Source organism: Schistocerca gregaria, chromosome 3, assembly GCF_023897955.1.
Source record: "Schistocerca gregaria isolate iqSchGreg1 chromosome 3, iqSchGreg1.2, whole genome shotgun sequence".
NCBI classification, from domain to species: domain Eukaryota; kingdom Metazoa; phylum Arthropoda; class Insecta; order Orthoptera; family Acrididae; genus Schistocerca; species Schistocerca gregaria.
Genome location: NC_064922.1, coordinates 513,471,980 through 513,490,881, shown reverse-complemented (window position 1 = coordinate 513,490,881; position 18,902 = coordinate 513,471,980). Strand labels below are relative to the sequence as shown.

The window sequence follows — 18,902 nt, the reverse complement described above, 5'->3', positions numbered from 1 at the left end:
AGGTGAAAACAGAATTGCGATACCGTAACCGGCTAAGGAAATGACTGAAATTCCAAACTTATTGTTGTTGTTGTGGTCTTCAGTCCTGAGACTGGTTTGATGCAGCTCTCCATGCTACTCTATCCTGTGCAAGCTGCTTCATCTCCCAGTACCTATTGCAACCTACATCCTTCTGAATCTGCTTAGTGTACTCATCTCTCGGTCTCCCTCTACGATTTTTACGCTCCACGCTGCCCTCCAACGCTAAATTTGTGATCCCTTGATGCCTCAAAACATGTCCTACCAACCGATCCCTTCTTCTAGTCAAGTTGTGCCACAAACTTCTCTTCTCCCCAATCCTATTCAATACCTCCTCATTAGTTACGTGATCTATCCACCTTATCTTCAGTATTCTTCTGTAGCACCACATTTCGAAAGCTTCTATTCTCTTCTTGTCCAAACTAGTTATCGTCCATGTTTCACTTCCATACATGGCTACACTCCAAACAAATACTTTCAGAAACGACTTCCTGATACATAAATCTATATTCGATGTTAACAAATTTATCTTCTTCAGAAACGCTTTCCTTGCCATTGCCAGTCTACATTTTATATCCTCTCTACTTCGACCATCATCAGTTATTTTACTTCCTAAATAGCAAAACTCCTTTACTACTTTAAGTGTCATTTCCTAATCTAATTCCCTCAGCATCACCCGATTTAATTTGACTACATTCCATTATCCACGTTTTGCTTTTGTTAATGTTCATCTTATATCCTTCTTTCAAGACACTGTCCATTCCGTTCAACTGCTCTTCCAAGTCCTTTGCTGTCTCTGACAGAATTACAATGTCATCGGCGAACCTCAAAGTTTTTACTTCGTCTCCATGAATTTTAATACCTACTCCAAATTTTTCTTTTGTTTCCTTTACTGCTTGCTCAATATACAGATTGAATAACATCGGGGAGAGGCTACAACCCTGTCTCACTCCTTTCCCAACCACTGCTTCCCTTTCATGCCCTCGACTCTTATTACTGCCATCTGGTTTCTGTACAAATTATAAATAGCCTTTCGCTCCCTGTATTTTACCCCTGCCACCTTTAGAATTTGAAAGAGAGTATTCCAGTCAACATTGTCAAAAGCTTTCTCTAAGTCTACAAATGCTAGAAACGTAGGTTTGCCTTTCCTTAATCTTTCTTCTAAGATAAGTCGTAAGGTCAGTATTGCCTCACGTGTTCCAACATTTCGACGGAATCCAAACTGATCCTCCCCGAGGTCTGCATCTACCAGTTTTTCCATTCGTCTGTAAAGAATTCGCGTTAGTATTTTGCAGCCGTGGCTTATTAAACTGATAGTTCGGCAATTTTCACATCTGTCAGCACCTGCTTTCTTTGGGATTGGAATTATTATATTCTTCTTGAAGTCTGAGGGTGTTTCGCCTGTCTCATACATCTTGCTCACCAGCTGGTAGAGTTTTGTCATGACTGGCTCTCCCAAGGCCGTCAGTAGTTCTAATGGAATGTTGTCTACTCCGGGGGCCTTGTTTCGACTCAGGTCTTTCAGTGCTCTGTCAAACTCTTCACGCAGTATCGTATCTCCCATTTCGTCTTCATCTACATCCTCTTCTATTTCCATAATATTGTCCTCAAGTACATCGCCCTTGTATAAACCTTCTATATACTCCTTCCACCTTTCTGCCTTCCCTTCTTTGCTTAGAACTGGGCTGCCATCTGAGCTCTTGAGCTCTTGATATTCATACACGTGGTTCTCTTCTCTCCAAAGGTCTCTTTAATTTTCCTGTAGGCAGTATCTATCTTACCCCTAGTGAGATAAGCTTCTACATCCTTACATTTGTACTCTAGCCATCCCTGTGTAGCCATTTTGCACTTCCTGTCGATCTCATTTTTGAGACGTTTGTATTCCTTTTTGCCTGCTTCATTTACTGCATTTTTATATTTTCTCCTTTCATCAATTAAATTCAATATTTCTTCTGTTACCCAAGGATTTCTAGCAGCCCTCGTCTTTGTACCTACTTTATCCTCTGCTGCCTTCACTACTACATCCCTCAGAGCTACCCATTCTTCTTCTACTGTATTTCTTTCCCCTATTCCTGTCAATTGTTCCCTTATGCTCTCTTTGAAACTCTGTACAACCACTGGTTCTTTCAGTTTATCCAGGTCCCATCTCCTTAATTTCCCACATTTTTGCAGTTTCTTCAGTTTTAATCTACAGGTCATAACCAATAGATTGTGGTCAGAGTCCACATCTGCCCCTGGAAATGTCTTACAACTTAAAACCTGGTTCCTAAATCTCTGTCTTACCATTATATAATCTATGTGATACCTTTTAGTATCTCCAGGGTTCTTCCACGTATACAACCTTCTTTCATGATTCTTAAACCAAGTGTTAGCTATGATTAAGTTGTGCTCTGTGCAAAATTCTACTAGGCGGCTTCCTCTTTCATTTCTTAGCCCCAATCCATATTCACCTACTATGTTTCCTTCTCTCCCTTTTCCTACACTCGAATTCCAGTCACCCATTACTATTAAATTTTCGTCTCCCTTCACTATCTGAATAATTTCTTTTATTTCATCGTACATTTCTTCAATTTCTTCATCATCTGCAGAGCTAGTTCGCATATAAACTTGTACTACTGTAGTAGGTGTGGGCTTCGTATCTATCTTGGCCACAATAATGCGTTCACTATGCTGTTTGTAGTAGCTTACCCGCATTCCTATTTTCCTATTCATTAGTAAACCTACTCCTGCATTACCCCTATTTGATTTTGTGTTTATAACCCTGTAGTCATCTGACCAGAAGTCTTGTTCCTCCTGCCACCGAACTTCACTAATCCCCACTATATCTAACTTTAACCTATCCATTTCCCTTTTTAAATTTTCTAACCTACCTGCCCGATTAAGGGATCTGACATTCCACGCTCCGATCCGTAGAACGCCAGTTTTCTTTCTCCTGATAACGATATCCTCCTGAGTAGTCCCCGCCCGGAGATCCGAATGGGGGACTATTTTACCTCCGGAATATTTTACCCAAGAGGATGCCATCATCATTTAATCATACAGTAAAGCTGCATGTCCTCGGGAAAAATTACGGCTGTAGTTTCCCCTTGCTTTCAGCCGTTCGCAGTACCAGCACAGCAAGGCCGTTTTGGTTAATGTTGCAAGGCCAGATCAGTCAATCATCCAGACTGTTGCCCCTGCAACTACTGAAAAGGCTGCTGCCCCTCTTCAGTAACCACACGTTTGTCTGGCCTCTCAACAGATACCCCTCCGTTGTGGTTGCACCTACGGTACGGCCATCTGTATCGCTGAGGCACGCAAGCCTCCCCACCAACGGCAAGGTCCATGGTTCATGGGGGGAGGCCAAACTTATTACTGTAGTATATTATGTACCGTCTCGCCTCAGTCATTTTCCGCCCTAAGTCAAAAGACATTGGTATTTTAATGCGAAAGAGACTCGTCACTGGCATATGTAATACGGAATTTACAAAAAAAGAAGAAACAAATCGCCGGAGTCTTCCGCTCACATTTCTGATGTTAACTGGGGACTTAACGACGCAGACATCTTGTTAAATCCAAGAACATGGCCGGCACGTGAACACAGCTTGGTATGTCGTAACGAAATACAGGGTTCACATGATTGCATAAAAGAAGTAAACGCTCCAAATGCGACCAACCGGTACCTTAGATAGGAAGTGCACCTCGAAAGTTAACGACACATGCTTTATTTTTCAAATGCGCATGCGACGTATACATTATGCATTATATCATGAAGTTATATAATAAACTTAAAAAAATATCCGATAACGGTAACAGCTGTATTTATCTCTTCCAGTTTTACTCTTTTCCAACTTTTCTCTACGAAGCACTGGCATCAGTACCAAAAATTTGCTTTTGCATGCATTGTGTAAGTATGAATCCAATCATTGTGTATGTATACATTATGTTACAGGTGGCACAATATTGGCTCTCTTCACAGAGCTCGACAAATTATTAAACAGCATTCACCGAAAAACTGAATAAGTACGTATAACAACGAAATCTGCACTGATGTTTCACTAACACGTGTTTTCCTCCAGCGTCTTTACGGTGGAACGTGAAACGTTGGTGTTGCATGCTCGTGACACACACTTCTCTGACAGAGCGTCCAGTGTTGGAACACTTTTACTTCTACTATCTACAGACTTCACTATTTCTGAAAGTCTAAAATTGTATCCACTTATTACATTCTCCAAATCACTGTGAAATGCATGGCACAGAGTAATTCTCATTGTACTAGTTATTGATGCTTCTTCCTTTGCCATTGGCGTATGGAACATGTAATACGCTCCGAGAAAAAATAAATAAATAAATAAATCCATCACGAAGGAATTATCCGAATGCGAACGAAATCAGTAGGAATCGCACGCATGTACAGACAACAAACTGCTACAATTTCAGAAAAAAAAAAAAATGGTTGATTTATTCAAGAGAAAGTGTTTCACAAATTGAGCAGGTCAACAACACGTCGGTTCACCTCTTCTCATTATACAAGCAGTTATTCGGCGTGCCATTGATTGATAGAGTTGTTGGATGTTATGGACGCATATCGTGCCAAATTCTAATTGGTGCGTGAGGTCGTCAAAATCCCCGAGCAGGTTGGGGGCGGGGACTGCGATGTTTGAAATCCTCTTGGGTTGTCGGAACATGGGCACGGGTTTCGTCGAGTTTACCGCAGAGAAACAGGTCCAGGGACGTGAAATCAGAATATCCAACTCAACTGACAACACCTTCGCGTTCTGTTCAGCGACCAGGAAATGCTGGATAAACGCTTTTTTAGCCACAAGCGTCTAGTGATCCGTGCATCCATCGTGCTGGCACCACATTTATGTATTTCAAGTGGCATTTCCTCTAGGGAGGTCGAAAGCATTTAGGTAAATGCTAAATCATGTAGTCTCCAATAATCGCGCGTCAAATATCCGTACTCAACCTGTCACAGCCAGTGCAGTTTCTCAGCGACACAATAACGCATATTTCTTTACATTCAGCTTTTCATGCTTTGTAGAGGTAGCTTCATCGGTAGAGAGAATTCTTTGAAGAAAGAATCTCCTGTCCTGATGTCGCGTCAGAACCGCGGAACAGAACTCCACGTATCCTCGGCAATCTCGCCGGTTAATCTGCTGCTGAAGTGCTGCAATACAGACAGAAGTTGTTTGCGCTCAAGTTGCTGGGGTGCTCCATACCCTCTGCGTAGTGGTCCAAAGCCCTTTCAATAACAATTTTTTTGCAAATTCCTTAAATTGAAATTCTCTTTGGACACTGTCTGTCATGATATCCTTGTGCGTTCAGCGCAACTGTTCCCTCTGCGTTCCTTCTGTATTCTCCTTAAAGAAGTTGCCATCTAACACATCTAATTCCCCCCCCCCCCTTTCTCTCTCTCTCTCACTCTCTCTCTCTCTCTCTCTCTCTCTCTAAAACCAATCAGCACTCCGCGTACGTGAACGACAGAGACAGAATTGAAGTCATTTCCTCTGTGCCCCTTTTATGCCAATAATGGCGTAACATCCCTTCTCGGAAGTCGTACTTGCGTATGAAATTACGAGTTTCCCCCCTAAGACCGCTATCGGATTATAGTACAAACCAAATACTAAGTTCTACGTAGTTTAATATAATAATATAAATAATACAAATAATCGAATTTTTAAGAATGGAATGCCGTTACAAATGTCTTTCTTCGAAGTATGGCCGTTACGAAAGAAGACACTTGAAGGTCACACCCGCTCTGCTGTCAGCTGGCGGAAACACCCAAACCTCCAGATGTGACTCTCAGACCGGCACCAAACGTTGCGTGTCGATATAGAGTATCAACCAAAACAACGATTTAGTTTGTGCTGTGTGCTGTCGTCTACAAGAAGATAACACCAGAAGTACGGAGTATAGGCAAACCATATCTGTGAGCACTAAAAGTAGTGATCTGTGGTAGGTGAGTTGGTAGAGAGTCGTTTGCTTAACCAAAGGTCCCCGGGTTCGAAACCAGCTGAATGTATTTTTAAACATATTACGTGTGAAATTATTATATGGGAGAATATTTTTCTGTCATGTAAAAGAAGGGAGTCGACTTGATTTTAGAGCGGCCGGTGCTAAGTTAAAACTAGAGCACCGGCCGGACTTAGCCGCTGAAGCTCTCATGCTCACAGTAGTCACAGAAACAAAGTCCCTCTCAAGGTCACCCGTGACGTCACACAGCGAGAGCGCGCAACCACTACTCAGTAGTAGACTGAATAATGACACGAAGTGCCCGGTATATAATTTTTTAGGGATCAAGGTTAAATCATTTATTAAAGTTTATACATCATATAATAAATCAAGCATGGTAATATATAGTAATATCACCATTTACAACACTTCCATTAATACCACTAGACTTAACCCAAATATAAATTCCATCATCTGAAACAAGACGTCTTCTTCCTCTTGTCTTTATCCACATAGGAGCAGTAGTCTCAATATAGTTAGTACTCTCCATAGCATCAACAATTTCACGAACGTTCCAGGTCCTGTATGCAATAACATCACGAGGATGGAAAGACTCCAAACCAGGAAGGTTAGCAGATGTAGAGCGAACAATTGCACATGTAAACCATCCTCCTCCACTCTTCTCAGAAACTCCAGTAAGAGTAAGGTATAAAGTGCACCCGACAAAAGTAACAGGTCCTTTCAAAACTTCTGTATTGCCAACATTTTGGTTGTCGAGGCTAATACCAACTGTCCTTATCTCTTTATAAACAGGCATTCTCTGACGCCTGTAATAACGTCTACGTCACGCGGAACTCAGATCCTCTGGCACAACAATCTGACGCTCTACCAACTCACTTACCACAGATCACTACGTGTAGCGCTCACATATATGGTTTGCCTATACTCCGTACTTCTGGTATTACTTTTAATTGCCGTTTATGCATCTCCTTGCGGACGAAAGCACACAGCAAAAACTAAATCGCAGTTTTGGTTGATACTCAATCGACACACAACGTTTGGTACTGATCTGAGTGACATCTGGAGGTTTGGGTATAAGCGCTCGCCTCATAGCGTTGTTGCATCGTGTCCACTATCGTCATTACAGGTCAGCGCCAGCTTAATTTTGTGTTACCCTGCGATATCATGTGTTCACGTGTGGTTTCAGTCTTCCGTGGATCGGTGCTGAGGTGATTGGCAGTGAGCGTGATGGAAGAGGAGCAGCAGCCTACGTGTCGTGCTACTCTGGTTGGTGTGCGGAAAGGACGAAAACACATTCGGAAACAACAAATTGTCGTATCGAATGTACTGAACATTTTTTACTGATCTAGCCAATAGTGAAGAAGCCAGGAACAATACAAATTTTGCACAAATTAATAAAATAGCACTGAAACCGTGTGATATTTTCGAATCTACGTATTCCATACTAACTGAGCCGTTACATCGATATGATCTCTGTGTGTGAGCACTTATTTTAATTCTCCAAGAAAGGGATATAAATGAGAAAGAAAATTACGGGATTTGACATTTTGAGAAAAAGTGAGCGTGTGGAGCTGTACTTCGATACTACGACGGAGGAGAGTGTCCCACTGCTAGGAAACTACGGAGCGATCTCCGTGAAAAAATTACTCACACACAGAGAGCTTCGTTCTGTGTCTTCTCCGCTCACTTGGTTTTTGATTCAGAAACCGTAACGATGGACAAAGAATTTTTATTGGAATACGGAGACATTGCTGCAGCAACAAGGAAGTTTTGTATAAAATACATTTACTTAGTGCTGTCTTCTTGTAAACTTCGATAGAACTTGGGTTTCACAAAACTACATGTATTTTGCTCGACTTCAACGGAAATATTTGTCCGAAATACCTATAGAATACCATATATCGGCAATTGGGTGATGAGTGCAGTGTCGAATAACAGTGAGAGTGGCAAATTTTCGGAAGCTACAGAATACGCTCTGTCGTATAAAGGAGAGACGATGATACTTAATTCCTGGTGGCAGCATACAAGTACTCGCGAGATGTTGCGCACGTGGTGTCCCGTAAATAAGATGCGTTCATAGTTTACAGTATACAGTAACAATCTCTCAGATGTTACCAAAGTTAGTTTCATAATTTTCTTAATAACCTTTTCGCTGGAAGTTTCTACAAAGTCCAACGAGACGCAGATTCATCAGCGACAATATTTTTCGTCACACAAGCGGAATATTTCACACCTCTTACGGTATTTTATATTTTGCCTTAATATACTTTTATGTTTTGACGACGAAATAGGTATCACACATATTTATAAACCTAGAGTCCAACTACGTCAACTGTTCGGTTTTATCCCTTAGGTCGGAGTAAAACTTTCTTCGAAATTTCTTATAACGTTAATTTTTTTTATAGCAGTTGGCAAAAATTTTCTTTTGGAAAGTACTCCATCATATTCTAGACGGAAAATTGAGGTGTGCAACAGTTTTTGAAAATTTCTATCAATATTTGATATAATCACAACTGCAACGCTGTGGGACGGTGAGATGACCTTGAGGTGCCGATTTTCGTGGCGACCGCTGTAATAGCACGGATTACTATACATCAGTTCCATCTGAAAAAGAGAAGTTAAAGCGATGTCTCTGCAATTAATACGGGGTGTTTAATGAGGACTTCCTCACGCTTGATCTGAAAAATGATTAGAATTATGTTTTCTTAAACGGTCACAGAAATATTCGAGGTGAGCGGCCTAGCCGTATAGTATTTTACGTCAATACGGGATTCTGAAATGTATGTATTTCTACAGGGCGAGATCAAATGTCAGGTAAGTTCCTAATTTTATCCAGACATTAAGATACAAGTTTTGTAGTTCCCACTTATTCACTGAAATTTTTACATCTTACAGTCAAGTACCTCTGCCTCTACTCCCACAGAGCTTTACCTTATAAAGACGAAGACGAATTCTGTAGTTTTCCGCAACATAGTGCAGTAAAATTTAAGCCGCAATTGCCTTGTGTTACCATATTACTCGTTTTTACCGTGGTTGTTGAGTCCCTTCCCTGACCGTCACTCAGTTTTGAATTTTTTTTGTAAAACCAGCAGTTTTTTGCGCACGTTAAATATATAATATATATTTGTCATTTTTAATAAGTGGATGATCTAATACTGTGATACGTTTATATTTAAGTTGTTAACTTTAGAAAGAGAACCATAGTAGCAAGCAGAGGAAAAAACTTTTTTTAGAGGTGTTGTTACTGATGACTAACACAAGAATGGAAAAAACTAGCTGAAGACGAGATCGTGAAAGATCATTTGGGATTCTGGAGAAATATAGGAACATGCGAGGCAATACGGACCGAACGACATCATTTAGAAGATAGGCAAAGGAAAGGTAAGCCCACGATTAAAACATGTGTAGACTTAGAAAAAAGCTTTCGATAATGTTGCCTGGAATACTCTCTTCGGGCAATTCTGATGGTTGCAGGGGAACAATACAGGGAGCGTAAGGCTATTTACAACTGATCACGCAGTAAAGGAAACCAAAGAAAAATTGGGAATAGGAATTAAAGTTCAGGGAGAAAAACGAAAGTTTGAGATTGCCGATGACATTGAAATTCTGTCGAACACAGCAAAGGTCTTGGAAGAGCAGTTTAACGGAATGGACAGTGACTTGAAAGGAGTGTGTGTGATGAGCATCAACAAACTCAAAACTAGGATAATTGGAATGTGAAAAAATGGCTCTGAGCACTATGGGACTCAACTGCTGTGGTTATCAGTCCCCTAGAACTTAGAACTACTTAAGCCTAACTAACCTAAGGACATTACACACATCCATGCCCGAGGCAGGATTCTAACCTGCGACCGTAGCAGTCGCGCGGTTCCAGACTGTAGCGCCTAGAACCGCTCGGCCACTCCGGCCGGCCAACATACTAAAAGACGGGATTGGTTGATAGGACACATTCTGGGATATCAAGGGATCATCAATTTAGTATTGAACCGGAGTGTGTGTGTGTGTGTGTGTGTGTGTGTGTGTGTGTGTGTGTAAGGGTAAAATTGTAGAGGGATACAAATACAGCAAGCAAATTCAGAAGTAGTAGTTGTTATTCGGAGACGAACAGCCTCGCACAGAATACAATAGCATGCTGAGCTCCATCAAATCAGTCTTCGAACAGCAGACAAGAACAACATACTACAGCCCGATCACAGTATTATAGCACTTTACCTCCCTGGTCGTTATCCGAAACAGGTGGTGACGTTAAAATAAGCAAGTACAGTGTTGACTGAAGAAAACGCATCGCACTCTGAATGATTTCAAAGAAGTTGTGCAGATCCTGTCAAGCGGTTCAACGTGTCCTTGTGAAATATCACAATAAGCCGACCGAAGAGACCTCACTCCCAGGTGCAATAATATTGTGGTCGACTACTGCCTAGTACAGACCGAAGTATGCGACTTTCGCGGGAAAAATGTTGCCTCAATGGGACCAATAAATGTGTAGAAGGGATGATTGCACTGAATTGTTCAACTATAACGCAGCAGTATGGAGAATATTTTGTACTAAACGTGCGGAGGATTGATTAGCGGGATAAATTCAGTGCTAAAAATGTGAAGTAGTTGTTGACTGTACTGTACAATATGAGGACTGTATTCTGTGTTCGTTACTACGACAGGATCATCTGTGAAAACGATTTTCAGTAACAGATAAAACGAAATGAAAATTATGTGATGCAAGCCATTATCTGAACTCTAGTTTTTTAACTTTAAAATATGGCACATCATTCGATGTTGACACGAACAGAATCTCGAGCGGATAGCTAAAACAGTTGGCGATCACGGTGGATACGCACGTTTAACATGATTGCTGCTAGCTATGAATTGAATAGCAACATGAATTCACTCTTTACACACTTCCCTGTTATATAGGTAGTTCTCCGTTACATAGGCAGCGGAAAGGAAGACCTTCACAGTCGCAGTGACGTATAGTCCTATCTGAGGGATTTAGTAATCCTGCCTACGCGAGCTCTTGGTTTGTCCTATATCCTTATCCAGGATGAGAAATGACCTTACCACCGATCCTGAACAGTTCTATCTAGTCCTCCATATTGTCCTATATACCTCTAACTCACAGGAAAAGGCAATGGGCAACCACCAAAGTGTTTTGGTCCCGAAAACCCATCACGGATTTGCTTTCTGTTGATAGCCCGGAGATATAAACAGTCACCCAGTCAAATCTCCGGAGGGGTTGAGGAGGAGGGGACAGGGGAAGACCAGCCGCAAACAAAACTATGAACTTCCTAACAAATACACACAAGATTGTGACTTGGAATGTACATGGATTACGCAAAATTGTGACTTTACAAACTGTGGAAAGAAAATACAAGCTAGGCCTAACTAAAATCGGGATATCAGCATTAGCAGAGACTCGCTGTAAAGGAACTGAGCACTTCAAAACAGCTAACGGCAATAGAGCATATTTTTCTGGTAAATCAGATAACTCCACGTATGGTATTGCCTTGTTAGTACACAACGGATGGAATGCTGCAGTGATTGAGTACAAGCCTGTCAGTGACCGAATAATACTAGAGAAATTCAACACTACATCTCGCAAACTAAACATAAACAGGTTTAAACAAAACCAACTTCAACAGTTGATGATGAATAGTTAGATGAATTTTACGAGTCTCTTTCCAACAGCCTGCAGTCAATTCCCAAAAATGAAATTATCATAGTGCAAGGAGATTTTAATTCTCTGGTAGGAAGTGGGGCTCTTCAAATGACGTACTTGGCTGTCAAGGTTTAGGCAAAGGAAATGATCGTGGACATCGACTGATTCAGTTCTGTCAGGTACAAAATGGCTCTTAGCACTACGGGACTTAACTTCTGAGGTCATCAGTCCCCTAGAACTTAGAAGTACTTAAACCTAACTAACCTAAGGACATCACACACATCCATGACCGAGGCAGGGTTCGAGCCTGTGACCGTAGCGGTCGCGCGGTTCCTGACAAGCGCCTAGAACCGCTCGGCCACAACGGCCGGCAGTTCTGTCAGGAAAGTAAGTTTGTTGTAACCAACACCTGCTTCAAACACCACTCACGGAGACTTTACACCATGACCTCACTACGTGGAATATATCGTATTCAGGTAGACTATTCACTGACTGGCTTGATGTAGAAATGTTGTTGTTGTGGTGGTCTTCAGTCCTGAGACTGGTTTGATGCAGCTCTCCACGCTACTCTATCCTGTGCAAGCTTCTTCATCTCCCAGAACCCACTGCAACCTACATCCTTCTGAATCTGCTTAGTGTATACATCTCTTAGTCTCCCTCTACGATTTTTACCCTCCACGCTGCCCTCCAATGCTAAATTTGTGATCCCTTGATGCCTCAGGACATGTCCTACCAACCGATCTCTTCTTCTTGGCAGGTTGTGCGACAAACTTCTCTTCTCCCCAATCCTATTCAATACCTCATTAGTTACATGATCTACCCATCTAATCATCATTCTTCTGTAGCACCACATTTCGAAACCTTCTATTCGCTTCTTGTCCAAACTAGTTATCGTACATATTTCACTTCCATACGTGGCTACGCTCCACACAAATACTTTCAGAAACGACTTCCTGACAAATCTATACGCGATGTTAACAAATTTCTCTTCTTCAGAAACGTTTTCCTTGCCATTGCCGGTCTACATTTTATATCCTCTCTACTTCGACCACCATCAGTTATTTTGCTCCCCAAATAGCAAAACTCCTTTACTACTGTGTCTCATTTCCTAATCTAATACCCTGAGCATCTCCCGACTTAGTTCGATTACATTCCATTATCCTCGTTTTGCTTTTATTGATGTTCATCTTATACCCTCCATTCAAGACACTGTCCATTCCGTTCAACTGCCCTTCCAAGTCCTTTGCTGTCTCTGCCAGAATTACAATGTCATCGGCGAACCTCAAAGTTTTTATTTCTTCTCCATGAATTTTAATACCTAATGCGAACTTTTCTTTTGTTTACTTTATTGCTTGCTCAATATACAGATTGAATAACATCGGGGACAGGCTACAACCCTGTCTCACTCCCTTCCCGACCACTGCTTCCCTTTCATGCCCCTCGACTCTTATAATGTAGAGATAGTCAGTTATAAACAAATCTTTTTCTGATGCCGACTGTGGTTCTAACCATGAATTTCCATGTCTAAACTGACAATGAAACTTCTAAATGTAATGAGACACCTCCAAAATAAAGAAGATTGGTGCAAAAGGCTGGAATTAAAATTTTAAGGAATCGAGTCCAAGAAACACTTTCGACCAATAACATGAAATCCGCAGAGAAATGCTATTTGCTGAAGGAGACATTAGTCAAAACAGCTAAGGAAGTAATCAAGGATAGCAGAAAGGCTGGCTTACTAACGAAACTATGCAAATCATTGAGAGCGGAAAGTACCGAAGATGAGAGGATTACAGGGAACTCCGAAGTACCCCAAGTTATCGGCGTTAATACAGAGAAGCTGTCGAAGGGACAAAATAATTACGTCACTGAAACATGTGATAGAATGAGAGTAGGTGCATGTTCAATGAAATGTAGAACATGGCTTATGAAGACTAAGATTGCGCACCTCTAACCAATATAGAGTTAGCAGTTGATCGGCGGAGAACAGTCTGTAACAAATTGAATATGAATAAAAATGGAAACCTTGTTCATGCAAACATTCCACCAGAGAAGGAACATAATATATTAAAAGAAGTAGTCCGAAGCACCTGCACCTGGCCTGATTACTGAGGAAATGATCGAAGTATCTGGAGATCTTGATTTGAAAATCATGCATGAAGTCTGTAACAGATAATGAAATAAAGGAACATGGGTACAAGACTGGACCATGTCGGTAATAATTCCGTTCCATAAGAAAGGAAATGCACAGCGCTGCGAAAACTACAGGACCATTTCATTAATTTCACGTGGCAACAAGACTATTCTAAATGTGAGAGAGCTAACTGAAAAATTTAGTGAATTCAATACTCCACTTGTTCTTTATTTCTTGGACTACATCATCAAGGCTTTCGAGTGTATTCGATTGAAAGAACTGTGGAACGTACTAGCAAAAAATGAGAGTTCCTGATCGTCTTATTACCCTTATCAGAAATCTCTCCTGTAACAGTACGGCTATAATCAGATTAGATGAAACTATTTCAAGCCTTTTTAAATATGTGAAGGAGTTAAACATGGACCATGCATTCCATCGTCGGTTCTATTTAACATCTACGGAGAATATGTTACGAGAAAAAGTCTCCATGGCTGGACTGGTGGGATCTGTATTGGAGGGCGAAGAATCAATAATTTAAGATTTGCTGATGACCCCATACTGTGTGATGAGTCACAAGTGGAAACGAAGGAACTAATGGATAGAATTAGGTGAGAAAGGGGGAAACTTAAGACTGTGTTAATAAGATCAACCCCATGATAATTGACACAGAGGGTGGTCATTACCAGCGACTTGATACACACTTCTAATCACACTGAAAGCCATAATGGAGGTCAAAACGCGCGCACACCGTCTTGTGAAGTTACGTTTCGTGCGACAACCCATCTTACCCCAACATGGCGCATCTTTAAATCGATCTGGGGAGATCGAAGTAGTTCAGATCCGGGCAGTTACATTTGTGGCAACAAGGGCAGCAATACAGCGTCACACTGATGCATATTGATCTCGTAGTGAAAACACAGACAGCAACGTTTCCGAGACTTCCCTTCTCATGGTCTTCTAAACTATAGACGAAATAATGGTTCAGGCGAGCAATAGCTGGATAGGAAATCAGTCGGTGATCTCGCCGAAGTAATCCTGATATCCAGCAGATGTGAACTAGAGCACAACACAAGACCTAAACGTTAGCTGTCGTTCGAAAATTTGACCGAGCTTTGCCCGACGAAAATACAAAACAGTTGATGTTTATCGAATACAGCCTCGGCCAACATTCTGAGACAGTGGGATAACTGAGATCTTATCCGTGAGGATTACAGACTATTCGACAGATCGGCGCGAACAGCCTGACTTGAACCATTACATGCCCCTTGTTCATTGGTACGACAACAAAACCGTTTATAAAGTTTCAGCCGCAATTCAAACATATTATCGATGGCTTTCAGAAATAACGGCAACCAGTCGCCTTTTGTGATGGTACAATTCTTATTGCCATTAAAAAATGCGACTGGTTGCAGTCATGTCTGAAAACCTTTTTTCATCAGCTGCTGTGGTCCACGTTTACAATGGATAAAAGTTTCATTCATTATCGATGCTGAACGTACATTGTATTCCTTGATCGTTTGCTTAAAACGTTTTACAACCGCTTAATAGCCATTGTAAGTAATACAAGTTACTGCACTACCTCTCTGAAATCTACATAAATGTACAGCAGATGGCAACGAACAACAAATTTTAACGTCGCTTGCTTTGTGCAATATCAAATAATACATCATGGTTCCAGCAACGTCTCTGACTTGTTTCTTAGACTACACAAAATCTCACCTATCACATGAGGCACAATAAGACTTATTCTGGCTACGCACTGCCGGCTATTTCCAGTCTGACAACGGTACTCGGTGCCTTAAAATTAATTGCTGTCAACTAGCATCTACACTACCACATGCAACAACGCAGCGGGTATTTATAATCTCAACCAGTCTCGAAGCCGACAGTGTTACATACCATTTGAGTCAGTCAACAAATGCTTAATAAGCGGAATTTACCTAAGCCCCTGGATGGAAAATACCTGGCTAAATTAAACAAACCCTTAAGTCTCGTTTCGCCACAGCGATGACAAGAAAATTATACAAATGTTCCACTGTGTAATTTTGTTTGTTATGTTGAAATGGAGATCACGCACACGCTGATAATTTTTACTTCGTTACAGCAGTGTACACATGAAAAAAACTTTAAACTAAATACTCAACTAGCGGAAAAATATACTATACGATCTACAGCTTGAAACAGCTACTTCACGTGTGTAAATATGAAGTCACAGACAGCTGCACAGGGGTCAGTAACATAGTGAATGAAATAAATGTCACGATATGGGAACTTAATAGGGCACTGGAAAGCCATGGCTCGCCTACACAAGACATCGCTGACAAAACTTCTGGGTAATACGGTTTGTCTGGGATCAGCGCACAGTGAACTTAAAGATGATAAGCACAAGTTTAATGGCTAGGTCAAGGATTCCCAGCAAACTCCCATTCCCATCAAATACAGCCCACGTTCGAACAGCGAAGATTAGAAAGTTGTGAATAGCCAGTCGGAACGTTCCGTTGCAATATAAAGTAACCTCTGCCAAGTATTACATGTCGCTTTGCATAATAAAGATGAAAATATGAAATGCACAGATGCCACATGCACTATAGGTACTTGTGTGTGCGATTTAACAATGGAAGGGTTAATTCAGTGTAGACATTCACCCAGTACGCCATCTAGAAATCACAACACATCATCTTGTCGGGCGCTGCAAATAAGTGTGTGGCACGAAACCATTACTATGAACGTCAAAAATAAGCCTAAATCATAGTGGAGCATTACTTAACGTGACCATTTCTTCCTTACCGAACTTCGAACATCAATTATTATATTAATATAATGAACGAACTTACGTTATTTGCGTGAATTGCATGGTGAGTAGAGAAATATTAACCAAACAAATTTCTTTAATGTCAAGCTATAGTAGTTCAAAAGTTGAATAACTACAAACAACCATGATCAGCGCCCGACTAAATTCCCAACCTTTGCTCAGTCCAAACTCGTCACTTACATGAATGATGAGGACAACACAAACACCCAGTCATCTCGAGGCAGGTGATACAAACAACGAAGTTGCAGCGATTCAGCATGTAGCACGAAGAATAAATAAATATGTAACTACATAATGCTGCGAGTTTAAAATGGAGCGGCAATAGTCACAGTACGAGCAAGAACTATAGTGCTCTGAGTGGACAAAATGCTACAGCGTGCGCAGGAAATCGCTGATAACAAGCCTGAAAATGTCAGCCAATCAAGAGAATAACGTAGAGGACACTTTAACAACAGCAAAGCACTCTATGTTGAGAAACATATTCCATCAGGAGAAGAATGAATAGAGTCGGGGAGGGGGAGCAAATAGGGGATGAGTGATTAAGAAATGTGACGAATGTGTAGCACTCAAAAAGATGTGTAATTAACAGCAAAAAACAGCGGGCAGTGGCTCAGCAGTAATTGAAATCATTCGATAATACAGGGCCACAAGCACAGTGCAGTCACCAAATTTTCTGCAACCATCGCCTTCAATCAAAATCACTGGATCATTGGCAACTAGTCGAGTTTAAAATATCACAAATGATCAAACAAGATGCAAGAATAGATTACTCTGCTACGGTGAAATAAACAAATGCTGCCCCCCACAAAACAAAGACTACAGAGCAGAAATGAAACAAGGTCAAACTACGAAACTACGGTACCAGTAATTCACCTCGCATAATAACTACCTTATTTTATCTGATTTCTCGCGGCCAACAAAGTAATAAGCTAAGAACTTAAAAACAAAATCAGAACACGATCCTACAACTGTTTCTTCTAGAAATTTCAATAGATTTTTATATAAACTCTACAAATGCTAGTACCATAATGTATTTTGGACATAAAATCTACAAATGCTGGTACGTTAGGTCACATGATACAGATATTTCTCCTGTGAAATTACTAGTATGAAAAGAAAGTAGATAATTACTGTAGTTCTCTTATAGGAGTGCTAAATAAAGACAATAACTGAGTACACCACCTTCGTGAGTCTTCAAATGACTTTCATTTACAGCAACATTATTGTAATAAAGATTACGAAAAACTTTGAAAGCTTCTTGCGCATAGATGGACATGGATTCCGTCGCCATAATGAAACCGCCTAGAAACTTTTACTTCTAATATGAACATTCTCTGCAAGGACTCGTTAAGAGAAGAACCTTCCAAGCGATTATCAGAACGCGCTGCGTGTAATAAGTACAATTCATTACGTCAAATCTAACTACTAATGGCTGGTGCAGTACACCAGTTTAGTCGGGCCAAAAAAATACAAAAATTCATTAATTCTGGACAAAATGAGTGCTCTGGCACCAACCACATCCTAGTAGAATGCAATAACATCAACTCACTACTGTTTTAACTCTTTTCCTGTTAGTAATAAACTATTGAATGCAGGAAGTGCGTTAACACACACTAGAAAAATGCACCGCCATAACAAAAGAACCACGTTAAATTTATCGGTCATTGATTGTTTAACGATAAATACGTTTCAGTATACTATACAAAAGCTTAAAACTGCAAAGAAATTCTCATTTTTTTAGCTGTATGAGCAACTTTAAACAAAGCACATCGCCTCGTGGTCGAGGACGGGCAGATTCAAACTGCTGTATCTCCCGAAATAACATCTTACCTGCATTGAATCGGCGCTTATAACCTCTCCCCCGAATTTCTTCGCAATGTCGATGGCTAATTTTGATTTTCCAGCTCCTGTGGCACCCATAACAACAACAACAGGCACACGAAATATCATTTCACTAACACCACAATCCGCCATGTTCGATTCACTACTGGTATGAGAAATATGGCGCCCAGTGCCTGAGAAGTATGAGAAATTTCGACGTCGGAGCGGTGAACAGCTGACTTGCGCGGCTCACCAGCGATCGCGGGCTACGAGAGCCTCTGAGCGGAAGTTACCATTCAAAGAATGGAAAGATAGGCTATCACACGACACAGTTTAAGCAATATTTTGCGCAAAGACACAGTATTTCAACAATTTATCGAGTATAGATTGGCGAAGGTCTCGAAAATAGACATCCTGTCTTTTGAGTAGTAGAGAACGTCGAATTAAATTACGATTTATTTATTTCCCATTTGTGTAGGGGCTCCATAAGCAAACCCAAAGCGGTAGGAGTG

The 18,902-nt window shown here is 40.9% G+C and overlaps 1 protein-coding gene across 1 annotated transcript in view; it reads right to left on the bottom strand.

The window, feature by feature from the left end:
* Positions 1-18,626, bottom strand: part of LOC126354033 (tRNA dimethylallyltransferase) — a 1,733,584-nt gene extending 1,714,958 nt beyond the window's left edge. Inside the window, exon 1 of the mRNA XM_050003367.1 lies at positions 18,400-18,626. Within this exon, the coding sequence (XP_049859324.1) occupies positions 18,400-18,543 (144 nt within the window). The 5' untranslated portion in view covers positions 18,544-18,626. The remainder of the gene's footprint in view (positions 1-18,399) is intronic.
* Positions 18,627-18,902: the final 276 nt, after the last annotated feature.